The sequence below is a fragment of the Vidua macroura genome, chromosome 1 (genome assembly GCF_024509145.1).
Source record: "Vidua macroura isolate BioBank_ID:100142 chromosome 1, ASM2450914v1, whole genome shotgun sequence".
In the NCBI taxonomy this organism is placed as follows: Eukaryota; Metazoa; Chordata; class Aves; order Passeriformes; family Viduidae; genus Vidua; species Vidua macroura.
Genome location: NC_071571.1, coordinates 45,091,479 through 45,111,796, shown reverse-complemented (window position 1 = coordinate 45,111,796; position 20,318 = coordinate 45,091,479). Strand labels below are relative to the sequence as shown.

Genomic DNA, 20,318 nt, shown 5'->3' with positions numbered 1-20,318 from the left:
TTGCCATATTAAAGTAAATTGAACAGTACTATCTCCCTTCTGACTACTAATTGGTTAGATTTTTTTGCATAAGGATCATTTCCTTGAATACCACAATTGTGAGCATTCATGAAAAAAAATCCTATTTAACTTTTTTAAATTACAATTCATATTTTGGATTCATTTTACTATTTTCACTTATTAAGACTTTATAATCTAAATAGTCAACTAACATACACACCAATTAGGATTCAACTTCTAAAAACACTTGATTTCTAAGATCACCTATTCTTATCTAGCACAATCCCTAACATCCCTCATTCTTATTTATTTGCCGATGTCTTTCTTGATCTAAGTGCTATATTGAGTGAGTGCCCTTAACTTAATTGCAGTACAAACACATAAGATTCAAATTGAATCAAATGGTCATCTCAGTGAGTATGGTGGATTGTATTTTGGTGAAAGTTCAAGCACAAAAATGCATTGGTACAGGTTATGATGATTTGTCAAACACTGATTCAACCATTCAGACCTATTGACTTGCTGACAACCATTTCACAACTTAATTGTTCTGCCTTCAACTAGCTTAGCTTACAGTAGAATGTTTTAACCAACAACTTCAAAGAAAACAAAACTCAGTGATGTAAGAAGCTTACAGTATGGTTGATAATTCTAATTAAATTTTTAACTAAGAAATCTGTTAGACTTAAAAAAGCAAGTAAACAAACAACAACTGAAAAACCCCAGCACCAAACTGCTACTCATGACCTCATCAATAGATATGATATGATATCTACTGATAACCACTACCCTCCTCATATGATAGAATGGGATCAATCCTGAGAGGTGGTATTTCCAAGCATGTTGTTCTTAAAAGCATATGTTTATGTAAAAAGCATAAATAATGGTGATAGCTTCACTAATATATAGCAACATATTTGCATTGAAGCTGAAGAAACACAGAATCAAGAACTACTATTTCTAAACTCTAAGTCCTTCTCATTCTCCCTCTAATTTCTCAACTAAATACAGCACACTGAATGTCTTGCTGCTTCTTTGAAAATTCTGTAGAAAGTATTTTTCCTATCAAATAGAACCACAATATATTTTAAACCATATTTTAACCTGTTTCTAAATCTTCAAAATTTTCTATTTATAAATGTAATTAGGCCTATCAGCCTGCAACTATTTAAATTGTTGTCAGACTTACAGTCAAGTGATGGGTCACCAGCAAGCTGGGATGCTGTGTTACTGCTTCAAAGGTCAATAAAGTAGTCTTAATCAATTCTTCTGATGCAGCTTGCCCTGTTGGCAAAAGTAATAATATTCCTTCATAAAATTCAATAGTTAGAATATCTGTGTTGAAAAGTACTGTGATATCATAGGTTACCCCACCTATTGCTCTATCCAAGATTGTTTCTCCTGAATCTATTGATCTGATGAATTCCTGCAAAAGAAGCAGCATTAATGTTAAAACACTTTATGAAAAAAAATTTAAAAGCATAATCACTGAATAATTACAACAAGAAATTCTTTGAAAAACTGTGTAAATACAAAATATTACTGCACCTACATGAGGATAAACTTTCGTAACAATTAACTAAAACTGAAAATACCAATGAACTAGCTGTTATAATTTTGCAATTCTGTAATGCTCTTGGAACCTTGAATGTGGAGCATAGTAAAGATTATTGCTCTGACTAGTATCAGAAATCATAACATTTCTAGCTAAATAGACAGTAATTAAATGTCCTCACTGTTAACAGAAAACTGTAATTTCTTAGAAGACTTTGAACTACCTTGGATGTGGCTATTTCAAAATAACTCACTAAAATGACCAAAGACCATTCAGAAAATGCAATTTTCTGTTATTGTACCATCTTTTTGATCTCCATGCATACTATACACGCTATGGATGCAGTTACAGTCAGGAGAACATGCAAAAATGCACATATAACTTTCTATTAAAAATCACCTAAATTAGTCATTATATTAAGGAATAGAGTCAATAAATTATTAATAATCTAGATTAAGTAAATATTGTGCAATTAGACCCACTGTTATTCTGCTTTCATTTCTATGCATAGCTGTTTATTTCTTTGGGATGCAAAAGATGTTATTAAGACTTGCTAAGGAAGGAAAATTCTCAGCAGAATGTGTAGTATGCTCTTTTTTACTAATGTAGTATTCAGGAAAATGGCATTCGTTTATATTTCACTACCAATTTAATTTTCCTTATTACATATTAAAATGGAAGAAGTTTCTACATGGGTTATCTTTTTCACAATATGTAAGAAACATCTAAAGGATTCTTCTCTAATTAAAATAGAGTTAGAAACCAATTATATATTTCATTATTTAAAAGCACCTCGGAAAGAGTAATAAAAAAAGTACTTCTATTAAAAAAGTTATCTTCCTGATCATTTGAAGAAAATTACTAGGTATTATCTAATTAACTTGATTTGGAAGAGAGCAAATTATTTTGTTTGCTCATTTTTATAAAGTTTCACACAACCATAGTCTCAAGACCGATTTGAAAACATCAAAATAGTTAGTGCAAAAACTGTTCTGGCTACTAATGCTTACTAATTGTATATTAGAAACACAGGGAAAAGATGTGTGATTTAAAGAAATGTAACTATCTGGGGTTTTTCAAGCAATGGAGAGAAATGGTGTATGTGTATTTCACTACAGGTGAGTCTGTGCCCTGTGCACACCACCAGGAGCCTGCTATTAGCTGTGCCTTTGGGGCACAGCGTGTCCTCCATATATTTCTGTTCACAGCAGAAAACTTGAAAGGACTGTCCCGACTCCCTCTCAATTTCATTGCTCAACACTACTGAAAATTACAGTGATGATGGAAGTAACTTCAAAGCAGCACAAAAAAAAATTCTCAATGAACAACCACTACAGGAAAATAACTCTTCTTTTCCATCCAGATCCGAAGCACACATCTTTCCACTCTGCATAATTTCTTACTGTAAAGAACAAAACTATTGAATAAATCAGGAAAAAAAAAAAAGTAAAAAACAAACAAAAAGACTGCCTCACTAAAGTCTTAGGGGCCTCCGTTATAGCATAGTATTTTGAAAAAATACAGGATGATGATTGAATGTCCCTTTATAGGTGTCAGTGGGAATGTTGCTAAACACAAATTTCCAGCGTAGATTGTTGCCTGATATAATGGATAGTTACTCTTCCAGATGTAATTATATTAGTTATATCATAACACAGTTACATAAAATTGATTAAAATTTGATATTAATTTTTCAGATATACTGCTGTCCCTCCATTTTTCATGTGTAAATTTAAACAGAGTAAGCAAGATCCTGAATTGCCTTTTTCAATGGAGACAGGATAAGACGTAGGAAACACTGAGTAATGTGCTCCTCCTTGATTTCAGAGGAAAGCTGTGGTACTATAACTAGCCTGCCTTCCTTAGTCAGTAGTTCAAACAACCTGGAGTAACATCAAAAGAAAACTTTCATTGTACCTATATTGTTGACAGAAGAATTTCACCTTCTAGAAGGTTGATTGAAAACTACTAATAAATCTACTGCCTAGTTAGAAATGCTTCAAAGGGAGAAAGGGCTTTGTAATTCAACATCTACAGTTTCAAATTTTTTTCATCATTCTAATGCTAATTTTTACACAAATATTTTAGTAGAGCTAAATTAAACCACATTTTCTTGGAATAAAGAGTCAAAGGAGAAAGATAAATTAATCTGAACACATAACTTGAATGTTATCGTTTGTAGCAAACGATTTCTTCATGCTATTTGGAGATAAATACCTAGCTGTCATTTATGAACTCATGCAATTAAAAGTATTGGCTTAACTCTGATATGCAATTTAGAATATCCCTTTTTTCCTCATTTAGCATAAAAAATTGTTTTCATATAAGGAAATTACGTAAGAACTGTACTACTTAATTTCTCTTGTACTATCCAATGGCACAGCTAAAACGTTCATTTTCTATGGGTAATGTCAGAAATAGGTTGTAAATGTCAACATGAGTTCAGTATCTTAGCCCCACAGTTTTTCATAAACTAAACACAGTTTAAAAGTACTGGCAAGAAGAAAAAGGCGACAAGAAGAAACAATACCTTAAATACAGATTAATTATAACTTCTCTTTCATTTCTGCTCATAAAATACTAGTAGGAAATTACAGAGAAAATAGTCTATGTAATTTAGAACTAAACTTTGCTATTCAGAAATAAAGCACACACGAAATTCTCAGTTTATCAAATATGTACAGTTTCCCTTTGAATAAATATATTACTATGGAAAATATTTTCTGATTATATAGAAAGTTTTGAATACAACCAAAGCCTAAAATATATATTCAGAATAAACTTCTCTCCAATTTAGAAATGTAATGTAATTTTATTTCATTAAAGTAACTTCCAAAATTTTATGCATAGGTATACCTTGTAAAAATATTTATCTTGCATTTTATACTCACAAGTAAGATGCCATAGTTGAAAAGAAACTCCTTTGTGACAATCTGGGGACAAAATACCTATTTGAAATTGGCCAAAAAAAAAATTACATTAAATGCTTATCTTTTGACCAGAAAAAGTAAAAAAAAAAAATTTCACGTATTAAAAAAAAACAAAAAAAAAGAAGAAAAAATATGCATTTGTTTCTGTCATTACCGTTGTTACAGAATGCACATTTATCAAATGCTGCTTCACAGCTTGAATACTTATCAACATATCTATGCATTAACAAAATCTCTATTTCACTCAATCTGACCTTGATTGACAGAAATTAGATTTTGGGAAACTGTAAGAGTTTGTCCTCTGTGTAACAAATTTTGGGGGAAAAAGAATCTACCTGGGATGTCACAAGATGAAACACTACAGGCATCATAGGAAGGCACATCTTCAGCTGTTTGGCCTGAACTGTTGATGGGTGTTTACGTCCAGAGACATTAGTTAGGGCACTGAGAATGTCACCTATAGAAAACAGCATTTCAGGCTGATCCAACATAAAAACAGCTGCTCAAAACTGTAAAAGGGAATTCACATATATGTTAAGCAAATAAAGAATGGGACTCCATATTAAAATGATTTTTCAGGCTAGTAAAGGCCTTTTCTTTCACAGTAAGTCAGAATTTAATCATGTTGAATAATACTAATGCTTTTCTTCTGTTCCCATGGAGTTCAGTTTTCAATATAAGCAGAAATGACAGAGCCTGGCATGAAAGTAGGCCTTAAAGATTTGACTCATTCACTGTTAAAGAAAAGAAAGTGTTGCTTAAAACTCTTCAAATATATAAAACACAAGAATTTTTTCATTAATACCTTTTTGTTTTGAATTACACACAATATTGTAATTCAACAAGACCTCTCTTTGTTTAGTAACTGATTTAGTGAACAGTCTATCTTTCTATATTTTAAAGAATATATAACCATCACATTTGGCAATTTCGCATTTGATAAATAGATAGATATGGCTACCTTTAATTTTAGCATGATCTAAACAATTTATATCTACTTCCTAAAAATATATTAAATATTATAAATGCAGAAATAAAATTAATTTCTTATTTACAACAACCAAACCAAAAGCTTTTAAAATTAACCAGAAGATGAACAATTTATTTCTTTTGTTCAAATGTATCTTTAAGGTCAATTTCTACAACTTGTTAATCTATTTGGTTTATAGCTACATCTGGTGGAAGAAGATGGGATCAGTAAAGGGCTTACATGAATGCATATTAAAAAAGCCAGGTAGGATTAATTCTAAATTAACAGCTAAACTGCTTTTCACTGTCACAATTTTCAAATCTGATTATTATTCTTAGGTGCCCAGAGCTTTCACCACCTCGACCAGTACATGCTCCTTCATCATACAGCAATGAAAGGAAAAAGACATCTGACAAATATGGACAGAGCAATAACTTCAGGTTACAGAAAACAATCAACACATAGATCCAGCCTGGAAAAGAAAACAAAGTGTAGAAATTATGCTTGAGATCAGTTCACAGAAACGCATTCTAATTGTAAGATCAGTAGTAATTACATGTCTAAGCAATTGATGTACTATGTAACTATGTATTTGAAACTTCCAGATTCTGAGGAAATATCAGAGCCTACTATATCAGTTGTATTTAGTATATATAAACAGTAGGAGGTGAATTTGTGCTTCAAACATTTATAGTCTGAGACTTCTATCCTGAAATATAGCCAATATGCAAACCTGATATTTAGTTAGAAAAAAAGGGATCAGGTGTTCGCAGCAAGGCAAAAATTTGCATTAGCACAGGAAGCAAAGTTTCTTTTAAAATAGCAGCATGACATTTAGGTCTACTAACCTCTGCAGTGCTACCATTACATTTTCAATATCCTAGTGATAATGTAGAGAAAATGAAAAATACATCAGGTATCCTCTCATCAGAAAATAATTTTATGAAAATAAACCTTGTGTGCATGAGCAAATCGGCTTCAGGCATCTAAAACAACTGAACTGTCTAAGCTGAAATTTTCCAGAAATATTGCCTGTAGCAGATACTCTAAATTTCAGCATAAGCGATTAACATGTACTCAGAGATACACCCTGTTGCATCTCTCCTAGGCCTCTGGTTTATGGGGCAAATTTGCTCTTAGATTGTAAAATGTTTATAGTCTTTACAATACCTTTGAAACATTGATAAGACATCTTGTATCTCTGGGCTTCATTCCTTACTGACCTGGTGAGGCTTACCATTCCACAAACACAAAACATTCATATAGGAAATCATGCATTCCAATACAAAATATCTGATCGTGACCCATCTAAAAAATTTCAGGAAGCTGATATCGTGCAAGCTTTAAGCAACCAGAAAATACAGTCTTTCCACCTGTATGCATAGGGAGATACCTGTTTCTTGTCAGAGTAAGCAAAGGTAAGATCTGTTTGGTTAACAAACTGAATTTACCTAGAATTCCTGGCAGCTCCCGCACAATGTGATAGATGAGAAGATCCAGGCATTTTGACAGGTATTCACTGCCACCTTGCTGCTCTTTTCCTGGCATGGTCTTTCTGCTGTCTCTTTCAATATACATAATGAGTCTACATTTAAACAAGTGCAAAACATTAACTCTCACACCAAAGAAAATAACACTTTATCTCAAAAAAACTATTGAACCAAACATTTTTGGTATCTGTATCTGTGGTTACAATGAAGATGATACATTACTTTTGGCTCTGTAATTTTGTTGAAATTTTAGTATTTTCTTTTAATCAACTATAAAACCAACACAAATTACTGAGTCAAGGAAAGAAAGCCTTAAGCTACTTTAAGTAAGCACAACTCTACTAGTTTAAATGAATATGTGATGTTAACATAAGGAGTGAATCTTTCTGCAAACTTAGTCAGAGAGAGCCTAATTTTACAATCCACTTTATTTTGAAGTAGGTAATCCATATATGCAATATAAGTGAAAGACTAAAGACACTAATTTTCAACTCATAAGAATTCCAAAAGCATGGATAATTAAAGTCAATGTGATAAGAGATCAATCTTTCAGTCCAGAAAAATCATACTACATAGATCATGCTGCAGCCTATTAAAATGTCAGTACTAGTTGGAATGGCCATATTGAAAGACATAAAAGCCCAAAGTAGTCTTACATCCTTTCTCTAGAAATCTGGTGTTCACAATTTCTAAATACAAACTCAGTGCACGCATTCCAACTGGTAAGTGCTGTGGCTGTGCCATTCTGAAGAATGACATTTCTCACAGTGAAATGGTAACTGATTTATTAGCCACTGGCTAACTTACAAGAGATTGCTTTAATAATACACCTATAACAGAATGCTTCAGGCAAAATTTTAAAATGCTTATTTGAATAGACAGAAGGGCCAGACTTCCCTTTAGGGCCATACTATTGACATCTTTGTTTCACATTCGAACTCCCTCCGGGTCCTGTGCAAAGAACCATCAATCACTGGTGACGGAAGTCCATGATCTGGATTTTAAGTATGTATTTCAGTACTATCTTTTTAAATAACTTTCTGATAATCAATTCTCTTTTACAGAACTATGAAAATTACTTATTTACCTCAAGTGTTCATAACAATACTACTAGGAAATACATCTTTCTATCAAAAAGATTATTTACTCAACGAAGTTAAAAACTACCTAAGAATACATTTTACAGGATTGTGTCTCTAAACAATACATTATTATGATTGAATACTACACTTTTATCCTTCCTAACCTATTCTGCAGAGACAAAGCAAGAAATCAAAAGACCCACTGAGTAACTACTTTTCACCTGTGCAATAGCCCAGCTGCAAACACATTCAGCTGCACTTCTCAGAGAGCATGAGGACATCTTTTATTCTTGTAATGTGTGGATATTGCATTAAATTACAGGAATTTTGATTTGTCTGTTAGAAAATAACTACTTAAAAATCTGGCATTGTGCTACAAATAGAATTTTACCTTTATAAGCTTTATACTTTTCAATATAAAAATTTGAATGTTTTAAATAAAACAGCCTTCTAGCCTTTCCAGACAACCAAGTAATTTTTATTCCAAAAAATGTTTTTAAAAAAAAAAAGACAAAATATCAGAGCTTTAATTAATTTTTTTTAAGAAAACACTTCCATGATTTAACAATCATCTGATTCTATACGGAAATACATTTAGATCTGTTTGAGTTTAACTTAAAATGGGCCAAATACACTTCAGCATGAGTGGTTTTATTTCTTTGGTTGAAGGAGGTTCTTTTATTTTATAAAAGCATGTTCTATTACTTAATCACATTTAAGAAGGATACAAAGTAGGTTTATTTATTCTGAGAGAGGAAAGATACATGAGTTCCCTCCTTTATGTTGTTCTTCCATTTATAAAATTGTCTTACACATAAAGATTTTCTAAAAATATGCACAACTATTTCTTCCCTGATAGTTTGGTTCAACTAAACATTGTCTCAAGAAAACTGTACAGATATAAATTGTGTAGGCAGTAAAGCATTAGCATCTCTATTTTCCTTTGACAAATTCCTCAGTCATATGTAGAACAATTCGTTACTTTTATTCCTTGATGAATCTCAGTGTGCTCTCTTGTGGGCAAAACCAGGCCTATAGAAACACATTTATTCAATTCATTTAGTGGCACATTTGTCTTGCATTCAACAATACATGAAAAAATACGTAGATGTTAGTATAAATAAGTTAAATATGATGAGGAGTAAACCACTGTCTATGAAGCAAAGTTTGGTTTAAAAAAATAAATTCAAGTGTCTATATTGTAAGATATAGCCATCAGTGAGCTTTTACACTAAAAAACAAAACAACCCAAGTCTTCTGTAAAAAAATGTTAAAGAGTGGAGAAAAAAAGGGAAAATTCTAGAGTTAACAGTCTGGAGTGACAGGAACAGGGATGAGGTCTACTACTTAAAAGAATAAGAACTGTTCTCTTAACAGGATGACCAATATGAAGAAAAGAGACTAAGTTCACAGAAAGCGACAGACCTTTATGAAACTAAAGAAGGTTGTGCATATTCTGAGGACATATACAGTCCATTTACCCCAAGAAATCAAGAACTATTTCTTAGTTTTATTATTATTTATTATTGTTATTAATCAATATCTGCTTGCAGAAAATGAAGAAGTTTTTTAAAGAATACTTAATATAGATAAAGAGTTTATTTTATAGAGATGTAACATCAGATGGCATACCATGTTAATAGCAGGCTCAATCTCTACTTCTTGCCTTCTATCACTTTTTTCTATTTTTTAATTTGATACCAGCTTGCTGGGCTTTTTCCTGAAATCACTAACTTACATCATTGTTCCCTCCTGCCTTCCATTTCCATGTCTTCCCATCTGACTGAGCACTAAGCTTTTTAGTTCTTTTCCTCACTACTTTTCTAGATCAGTCTTAAGATGTAGAAGGCAATCTTAAGATGTATGCTAGATGTGAGACTGTAGTAGGCTTCCAGGCAAAGCTTTTCCTTTAAGGGCACATATAAGATTTGAAAATTTAATAAATATGGGAGGTGGCCACAGGAAACAGAGAAAGATTTTGCTCAAATGTTATGCTGTTGTACATAGTTACATTTCTGCAGACTGTGAAATGTGTCAGGAATACTATCCTATCTTTCCACAAGTGTCCATCTCTGCAGACAGTAGAAAACAAGAGGTTTGAATAAATTCTTTTGGGAGGAGAAGTTCAATCTCCAAGTCAGTCTCTGTTTACCCAGGAAATTCTCTGAAACCATCTAGATACAAAAAGAAGAATTCAGTGAGACTAATCAGAAATTACTGCTAGCTCAGAAAAGGGTGAAATGAAAAGTCTCAATAAAACTTCAGGGTGTGTCTCTCCCCTGAAACACAGGTAGCCTGCCTCTGCAAATCAAGGAGAAATTAAGAAGACTAGAAAACTCAGTGTGATTAGCAAAATAAATTAATTTGCACACTGTAAATAAACAAGTGCTACTTCAGCCCAAAGGATCTCGTATCTTCTCTACCTGTATCACATGTGGAAGAACCAAAGGTATGTAACTGACTACCATGGAACAGGTAGGAAAAAAGAGTACCAGGTGAATTGTCTCAATGTTGTGGAACAATGAATTCACTTCAAAATTACATTTCTTATTATGCATCAATACTTTTCATCCACAGAACTCAAAATCTGCACAAGCAAAGCAAAACAAGGAATTCATTCACCACTGCCCATAGGCAGACAGGTATTCAACCATCTCCAGGAACAAAGGGCTCCATCACATGTAATGGTTACTTGGGAAGACAAGTGCCATCACTCCTAATGTCTTCCCTGCCATTCCTTTCTTCTTTCCCCCATGAGGCCATGTAGTATGGAATATCCCTTTGATCAGTTGGGATCAGCTGTTTCTCCACTCTTCTTTGAAGATATAAAGGTCTTTGAGTAAGTAGAGATTTTTGAAAAGATACAAAAAGAAACATGCAACCAGATTGTGTAAACTCAGCTAATCAATAGGCATTACAGGGACATGCATATGGGATTGTGTGTAAAAATACTCAAAAAATGAATGGCAACTGCTGGTATCATGGCCAAACCAATAGGCTCTGTAAACAGTAAAAAAGAAAATAGGCAGGTAGTCTTAAGATTGCATTCCAGGAATTAAGACTTGCAACACTGGATACTTCTCACGTTCCCAGCCCTGAGGCAACATTATTGCTTGCAATAAAAAGAGGTTTTAGCAAATGCCTACTTCTGCTACCTTTTATTTCCTGGTACCTGTGCACAAACTGGAAGAAAAACACAAGGAAATCCATTTTGGTAACACCAGCAGAGCTAAAATATGCTTGCCATTACCCTTCCCTTCCACTTCCTCTTTCCCTACTCCTCCTTCCATTTCTCTTTCTCTCCCCTCCTTTCCCTGTCCCATGGCCTTTCCTCCCAATGAGATGAATGAAAACAGATTAAACTGTTATTTTCTTCACATGCCACAGTTTTTTCAGCTCAAAAACCACTTCCAAGGACAGATATCACAAAGGTTACCAGTGGGAACAGGATTTTACTGTCTGAATTATCAGTGAAAAAAATTTTCCTGATCTCAAATCTCAGTCTCCAGTGGCACAACTTAAGCCCATTTCCTCTTGTCCTATCACTCATTACTTGGGAAGAAAAGGACGAACCCCTGCCTTGCTACAGTCTCCTTTCAGGTGGTTACAAAGAGTGATAAGGTCACCCTGAGCCTTCTTCCCTCCAGGCTAAACAACCTCAGTTCTCTCAGCTCCTCCTCATAAGACCTGCACTCCAGACCCTGTCCCAACTTTGCTGCCAAATAAAGGAAGAACTGCTCTCCAGAGCAAGGCCTTTGGGATGCTGGCCCCGAGGCAGTCCCCATGCTCATGAGGCCCAGGAGGCTGTTTTCAGCACAAACAGCCTCATAGTAACTGCCATGAAGAAAATCAACACTAACCAAGACAAAACCAGCATAATTACCAAACTAAACAAAAGCATTTTTCAGTGCAGTGATACCATGAAACAGTTATTATTGTTTTATCATCTGCATCATCCTTTAAGAGATGCACACTGAAAAATTGGCTTATATGGATTATCATTATCATAAACAGATTTTATCATCTAAAGCAATATAAATCCTACTACAGGCTTTAGCTGCAGCTGCTGAAGACAAACTGTTAACCAGGAATTATATGCATTTTACTACAGGCTCTTTATATTTCTCAAATCAAACACCTCCAGAAGGAGATTTTAAGTATATCAAATATTTTCCATAGTTATCCAACTGATTTCTGCTTCCTGTGCTAGCAATTTATAATTTATGAGTCTTAATTTTGAAGAAACTTTTCTGTCAGACAACTGAAGACGTCTAACTAAATTCCACACTATAAGTCAATGAGTATCCAGTATCTTTGCTGTGTTTAAGACTATTCCAGAGTTACATAGTGATATTATGAATACAACTGTCTCCAGATTTAATGGGTCATTTCTGCTCTCTGTAGCTATCTTACCTTCTGGATGTAAGAGAAAGGTTTCAGGTGATCTATTCTGCTAAGAGATACGCTGTTCACTAAAGAACAATTACAAAGAAACCTCAGCAAATGAAGAAAAACAGTTTACCCGCTCAATAAAGCTGCTATAAGGCTTGCCTATTGTTTTACCTAATGTATTACATTATGTATTGGTCTCTAATCAGCCCTGTCTGGAGCATGACAATAAAACAGCAGGATAAAGCCAAAAGTCATAATACAAAATCATATTCCAAATTCACAACACATTCTCTTCAAAAAGGCAGTTGGTTGGAAAGTATTATAAATAAAGAAAATAGTTGATAAAATTCATATTCTCTTTCACATAATATCTTAGGTATATATATAAACAAATAGTAACTGTCAGTGCAGGATTTCTGTCAGACCTTTCTCCAGACACAGGGGAGAGTTCTATGTGGTACATCAGGCACATGAACAGCAGGAGTTACTAAAAACATAACCATTCAAAAAGCCCTTACAAATCATTAGAGGCATTTTTCACTAACAGAACACATGATCTGATAGAACATTTCTGGAAGTGTAAAAAGGTACACATGAAAAAGTCCCTTGGATTCAGTACTTATTCTCCCTGATTCTACAAATATTGGGATACCTACAGTGTTGCGAGTGGAGGAATATATATATAATGCTATCACCCCACAAGTGCAGCGGTGCGTTGTTAACACACAAGGTGTTCTTTCACAGTGGCTTCATGGTGTAATTCATCTGCCCCTTCCTTTAACCCTAATGTATACATCCTCATTTTTCTCAAACATGAATATAAGGTGTAATGTTATATTTGCTGTAGGTATAGTTAGATTTACAGCTACCCACAAGCTTCATCCTTTTTTACTTTCAGTTCCAAACTTGCTCTGTTTCAATATTGTAAAAACTACGTTTACACTTCATTTTACTCTTCTTCTTACAGAACAGTAGAAGATATAAATCCCAACTAAAATTTCTTTAATCCTATTTCTCCGATCACCTCGAAACATAGTGACAATTCATATTCTAACACAGTCTAATTTGCTCCTCTTTGATACAGGAATGCTTCTGTCCCAACAGAAGACAAAAAATTTCAAAAAACAATTCCCTGGTGATTCAGTAATTTCTTGCAAAGTGTTCTAAAACATAGAAGAATTAAATACGTCATGTAAAAGTCACAGGAATTTATTGGTCATTCTGTAAATCACTCCCACACCACATATAGCCAAAAAATATTATTTTTCCTTGGAAGTGACTATCCAGAAGAGACTATGGACTATAGCAAACCCCAAGATGAGGAAGGTACATAACAGAACCTTTAATTTTACTTTATCACCATAGCAGCAACTCACTGTTGCAGTATATCTTTTGCCCTACCCAAAAATGCAAATGCTCATTGGAACCACAAGTCATTTTAAAAGACATTCTCCTTGCAAGACAGTGGTTTCCCCTTGTGAGTAATTGTCACCTGATGATCCCAGACAAAATATTCTCATGAACAAAAGGATTACTGTTACACACAAAACAATTAAATTCTAAACCATTGGCTCAGAAATACCACACATTTTCACGTATTTCAGGTATAACTTTAAAGACTGTATCTTTGATTATCTTCCAATATTACCTTACCTTGTTTGACAAGTGAGGAGCAACATCTCCCTGTTATTAATTAAAACTTGCAGCAAGACCAGAAAGGCTTTTGCTCGAATAAAAGTTGAAGGACTTTCAAGTAGATGAGTAATTGTGGTCACAAAATCCTTGGTGGAAATAAACACAAAGACATTAAGGTTACTTGCACTGTATTGTAAGACTGTATACACTTAAAGTTTGCTTATTTCATGTCACTCATAGGAAAAAAAAAAAAATCCATAGAACACTAGCAAATAAATTTTGTCCAAGACTAACTGGTCCAGTGTAAAGCTGCTTTGAACATCTTCAGAAGTGGTAAAGTAAAAAGTAAACACTATTTAATGTACCACATCCAAAATAGTATGAAAACAATTACAAAAGATGATAAAACTTATATTTTTAAAGGACTTACCTTAAGCATAAACATAGGATATTTTAATATATTTATTTTAAAACAAAGCTGAACTATTTTCAGAATATATATGTATTTAAGCACAAATATGATTAAATTTTTTAGCTATTCATTCCCTTATATGCAGGAATATTAAAAACTACCTTTTTTGGATAAAATCTTATCTACATCAGATACCAAATTACACACCAGATGCCCCAAATAGATGGTAAAATAGTTTCCACCTTCTCTGATTGTTCTTATCTAATCTAGTCTTATTTTGAGTTCAGAAAGTGAACAACATCTTTTCAAGGAAGAAATAAAATTAGGACTTGAAAAGAAAGAAGAAGGATAAACAAAATCAGAACTAAAAACTGAATCCCAATTTACAAACTGTTTCAACTAGCTCTATGCAAAAATTAGACTGAGCACATATAGCCTCATCAATAGAACCTGCCTTCAAACAGTTGAACTGGATTCTCAAGGGAGTGGCACTACAGGATAGATAAGTAGTGTATGCATGTTATGTACAAAGTTAAAAATCCCGCTGTGTGATACACATTTAACATACATATTACTGTTCAAATTCCTCATTTGCTGACAGAATAACTGCAAATCAACACTGACTGTAATTTATTAGAGACATCCTTTGCAACAATTAACTATACATCTTTACCAAGAATGGAAAAAGAGCAGGAGTATAAGAGTTGGCCAAGAAATTATCAGATTTTATTCTGACACCACTTTAACCCTGTCTTCAAAAGCAGTAGTCATTCAGGAACTACAGAAATCCCAGAAAAACAAACTGCTATTAATTATTCTACAACTGTCCTGCTGTACTTCAATAATTTATTTCATAAATAGAAGAATTTCTCAGTCTTGGGATTTAAAAGTTCACTGCTTTAAACACTTCAACAGCTCACAGAGCATGACTTGTAGCTCCTCCAGTATGAACTTGCAGCAGTCAAGTTCTTAAATTACAATCTAATAAATGCAAAGGTTGAATTTTAATTGTGGTTTGGTTTGTCAAGGTTTTCTTTAGTTAAAAAACCAAAGCAACAACAACAAAGTTTTTACATTCAGCAATCCCATAAAACCTCTGACATAGTCAAAGAGTATATATAATGCAACACTGACTGTGCTAACATAAATGGACTTGATAAACCATGCACAAGGCAAAGACACATGCAACTACAAGCCAAAGCACATCTATTTTTATTACTCATACTCTGGAAAGCAAGAATATCTCAATGCTACATGTGGGGATTAACATGGTTTAAGACAGACAGACTTATCTGGGAATGTTCTAATAATCTGGTTTAAGAAATAAATGTGACCTGTTGGAATTTGCTTTTCTGGCTGGTTTGAGGACTGCATAGCAGCAACAGTTTATCCAAAGAAAATCTCAAGCACATATTTTCTGACCTGCAGGACTTAGTGTATCAGAAAAGCCGAAAATCACTCAAATACTGCCAAATACATTATTTATCATTTCTCTGTTCTATATTTCTTCCCTCCCCTGCAAATGTTTGATGTATCCATGGAGACTCTGCAGGATAGGACAGCCCTTTCATTTCAAGTGAACACACTGCAACAAGATTATGACTTTATATTGGATACACTGAGTAATACTGCAAAGCAAGTTTAAAACAAAAGCAATGATGTTTTTGAATTGGCTACACAAGAGGAAAACAGCTAGACCACTATCTCACTATACAAGAACAGAAATTGCAATAGCAAACATTTGTTGCATCTTTATGTATTTTCAAATTTCCCTTCTGTGCTTTGCAAATATCTCCATATTATAAGTTTGGAGTTGCAAAGATTTTGCTAAAGATATTTTTATCTTTTTATTCATTCATACTGATATTGACGAAACTATCATCTACAGTGGTAGTTATTTGTCCACATTCAGGTAAAAGACAAAGAATTGAAAACAGTTACTGAAATATGAGGACAATGCTTATAATGTATTTACAATGCCGTTGTGACAATATATTGCTGTAACTATTTGAATAATTTTACTTATGACTAGTTGAGCAAGAAAGAAACCAAATAAAAAACACCCTGCTACATTATCTGACCTTTGGAAGAACCTAATTGCATTCAAAAAGTTGTGACTGATTTTCACTAATCTAACGGTGAATTTTGACAGCCAGATGAAAGAAATTAGCAGGGTTTGGTTTTTTTTTAATTTTCTACTATAATGCGTTCAAGATTCTTGATTTTGAGTTCTTTTTCCACGCTTTATTTTAAAAACATAATTTCAACTATTCTGTTTCCAAAACAGTAAACTAAAATGGAAAGTCTCTGTATCAGAGAGGGACAAAACCCAGTCCCTTCTGGCTATGGTGGTTCTCTGAAGTTTTCTATTAGTGTAGATGATCACAGAACTGCAATTCTGGCTTTTGTTTTGTAACTGGCTTTTACTACTGTTCTTGAAGACTGAAGAAAACAAGGGCAGTCCTAAGTCTTACAAGCTAAGGGTGTTTCCAGATAACATAAACAAAGCTAAATTATCTCCATCTTGAATTTATATCTTTAAGTATCTTTTAATATGTTGCTTGCACCTATATTAAACAGAGAGTCACTTCTTTGTCACTACCTTCTGTGTGACACCGATGTCCTTCTGCCTCTTAAGCTGAGCTACACAAGAATTTTACAGAATGCAAAATAATCCATAGGCCAACACTACTCACTCTTCCCTTCTCTCATTAAGGTGGACTTGTGCATCACGAGCATGAAATATTGAAAAGTGCATGGACTATTAAATTTTATTTTCAGAGCTAAAATAATATTACTCCATGTGATGTGACAGCACCTGGCAGTTCAATACAGGAGCATGTTTGTATTTTTAGATTCTATTCAAGAAAAATAGAAATTTCTTTTCAGTTTTCAAAACCCTACAATCTAATTTCCATATCACAGAACATTCTGAGTTGGAAGAGATCATCAAGTCCAACTCCTAAGTGAATGGCTCACACAGGGATTGAACCAACAACCTGGGTGTTATTACCACCAGGCTCTAACCAACTGAGCTAATCTCAATTAAAAAAAAAACCCATTCTATGAGATTTGAGTTTTTCTGAGCTGTAATGCAGGTACAGTTACCAAATGTGGGCACATGCAGTAGAACCAGACCTACTTTATCAGTTTTTACAGTACGGTGTTTTTTACTTACAGCTTTGGGCACTATTCCCACTTCTATCATTAGTTTGATGTATGCTATTAAGAGAATGTCTACATTTGTCTGTATTTCAATTTTCTAATCTGTAAAATTTAATTAGAATTGTTCATAAGAACTGCAGTATCAGAAAGGGAATTCTAGTCACTGTTCATAAGAAATTCTGTATCGGTAGGGGAGTTCTTTTAGCAATGTAAGTCCCATATAAACAAGAAATTCTTCAAAGAAAACATCATGCTGTAGCCATAGGCTAGCTGCACATTGCATTCTCTTGCTAGATGTTCAAGTGAAAGATTTTTGACCATGCTCCTCTGACTATACCATCGATTCACTGTTGTGAGTTGCACAATGTGCACTGTTAGTGCAGCATTACAGGACAATTTGCCACCTGTTAGTGCTGTTGTTGTGGGATCGGAAAGTTTAAGGCCAGCTGACATGCACTCACAAAAACACACTGGCAATTCTGACATAGTACCGAAATTAATTTTAGGAAGAGAATGAGTGATTTCAGGCCACATAGGTATGACTATGTTTTAATTTAAATATAATTGTTAAAACAATACATAGGGAAATAAAACTCTCTCAACTAATGCCCAACAAATTATTATAGTCAAGATGATTGTCAGATTACAACATACATTACAACAGAGTATCTGAGGAAAACAAGAACTATAGTTCCCTCTTTCTTTGTGGTTTTTATCCTTTCCAAACAGAGGGAGATTATTACTTTCATTTATGAACTATGCAGATGCACTGCCAAAAAAGAAACACTTTTTCTCTAAATACAAAATAATTTGGGGATCAAAATAGAAAACCACTTTAACCACTTCTACCAAAAATTATATTACACATAAACCAAAACCAGTTGTTTTATTCAGTGACACTAAAAAGAAAAACCTAAGGTATTAAAATGCTAATTCCTGCAAGATATTTCAATTACAAATTGACTTAAGGTCCTTTAAGGAGAGCATAAAATACAGTATCAGATTTAATCAGAACATTCCTCATTTTCTCTTTTAAATGTCTAAGAGAACTATGTAAAATATCTGTCCTTACTGATTCATTACTGATTTTCCTTAGGGCCTATTATCAGTTACGGTCAGGCGAGGGTATTCTGGATTGATTGAATCCTAGCTGAAGGAACAATTTATACACCCATTAGTACCATTTCTCAATGATCCATGAGAGAAACAAAAACTATACACCTTATAATTCAGATTTTAAGCAAATATAAATATAAAAGAAACACATTCATCATTTCCTGCTATTCAAATATGCAAATGTCATTGAGATGTATTTTGAAAACCCAAAATCACTAGCAGTGCCTATTTTAACTTTTCCTTTCATTAAATTCCATGCCAGCGAAATATTAATCTGAATTCAAACCTTTTCTTGAATTAGCCTCTGTAGATGAATCCCACATGACAACATTGCTGAAAACATTGTGAGCATGTACTGCTGAATTTTGCATATTCCATTTGCCAAGGAATTTAGTACAGCTGTTAATCCCACTTTTTCAATAACACTCTGGAAAGCATTAGGTGAGGAACGAGTAATTCTGCACAAAGCCTACAAAAGTGAAAAAAAAATTAATGAAACTATTATCTTAAGAAAAATCCTGGAAAATAAAAGCATGTGGTGAGTTTTCCAATAGTTTAGGAATTTAAGGAATGCATACAGATTCATTTTTAAGATAAATATTAGGGGAAAACACCACTTATTTTTAGAGACCTGGAATTCTTCTAAATACATTGCTATATACTCTGTGCAGCTGAAATTCAAATATTTCATACACCAACATCCACATCAAAAAGTCACATTACTCTTTTCCTCGAGAGAACAATAATGATGGAGCATCACAGCCCATGCCTGTGTCTTTTGTCAAGCATGGAATACAAACAGCATCAGTTAATACTGTAGTAGAAAGGAGTACAGGGAAAGAAAATACAGACATAGCACATGCCACAGAATTTATGGGCACCCATAAAGGTGGGTAACTTCTCTCTCCCTGTTCATGGACAATAATGAGGTATGTAGTATTTCAGTGTCTAAAGTCTATCCTTAGCTCTAGATACTACTTCAGATCTAGGTTCTTATTAGGAAACAGTGATTAGTATAATTAACTTGCAAGTTATTCTCCAAATGGTTGATTTTTTGAGTATCAGTGATTAAAATGCTTTTAACAGAAAATGTAGATAGTGACCATGCTCCAGTAAAGTGAGCACAAACCTGTTCAGTGCCTACTAAGTCAGCTATTTCTTAGCAAACATTACCAAACAATCTTCAGTGTGGCCTCATTTCCAAATCAATCTCCTTTTGATACCTGTAAAAAAGCAACCTTCACGATATCATAACTGCATTTGTTCTTTCCAGATAAAGAAAATAAGACTCTTTAAACATTAAAAATTTCTTTTTCTTTGGCCTAAATATACTGTTAGCATAGAAGAACAGCTTATGTTAAACTTAAAAATCTGAATTGGTTTTCAGGAAAAACTTTGAAGGTGACTCCCTTTTGTGAAATATAAGTAATATTTATGATTTCTTTGTTCTCTTCAGACCAGCTATACTTAGAAATTGCTGTTTACTTGGTGTGCACTCAATAATAAGGTCTCATTTAAGAGAAACTATAGTCAATTACACAGAATACTACCACCAGAGAAAAGCTTTCCAT

General features: G+C 33.6%; 1 protein-coding gene across 7 annotated transcripts in view; it reads right to left on the bottom strand.

Annotated features, from left to right (window-relative positions):
• Positions 1-20,318, bottom strand: part of ULK4 (unc-51 like kinase 4) — a 206,844-nt gene that overhangs the window by 140,318 nt on the left and 46,208 nt on the right. For all 7 annotated transcript variants that reach the window (XR_008436500.1, XR_008436501.1, XM_053974409.1 and 4 more), the window contains exons 20-26: positions 19,034-19,216; positions 14,073-14,200; positions 6,907-7,040; positions 4,821-4,942; positions 4,447-4,503; positions 1,375-1,426; positions 1,190-1,284 (exon numbers count right to left, since the gene is read on the bottom strand). Coding sequence is in view for 5 of the 7 variants with exons in the window: in XM_053974409.1 (XP_053830384.1) it covers positions 1,190-1,284; positions 1,375-1,426; positions 4,447-4,503; positions 4,821-4,942; positions 6,907-7,040; positions 14,073-14,200; positions 19,034-19,216 (771 nt within the window). In the remaining 2 variants the exon portion in view is untranslated. The remainder of the gene's footprint in view (positions 1-1,189; positions 1,285-1,374; positions 1,427-4,446; positions 4,504-4,820; positions 4,943-6,906; positions 7,041-14,072; positions 14,201-19,033; positions 19,217-20,318) is intronic.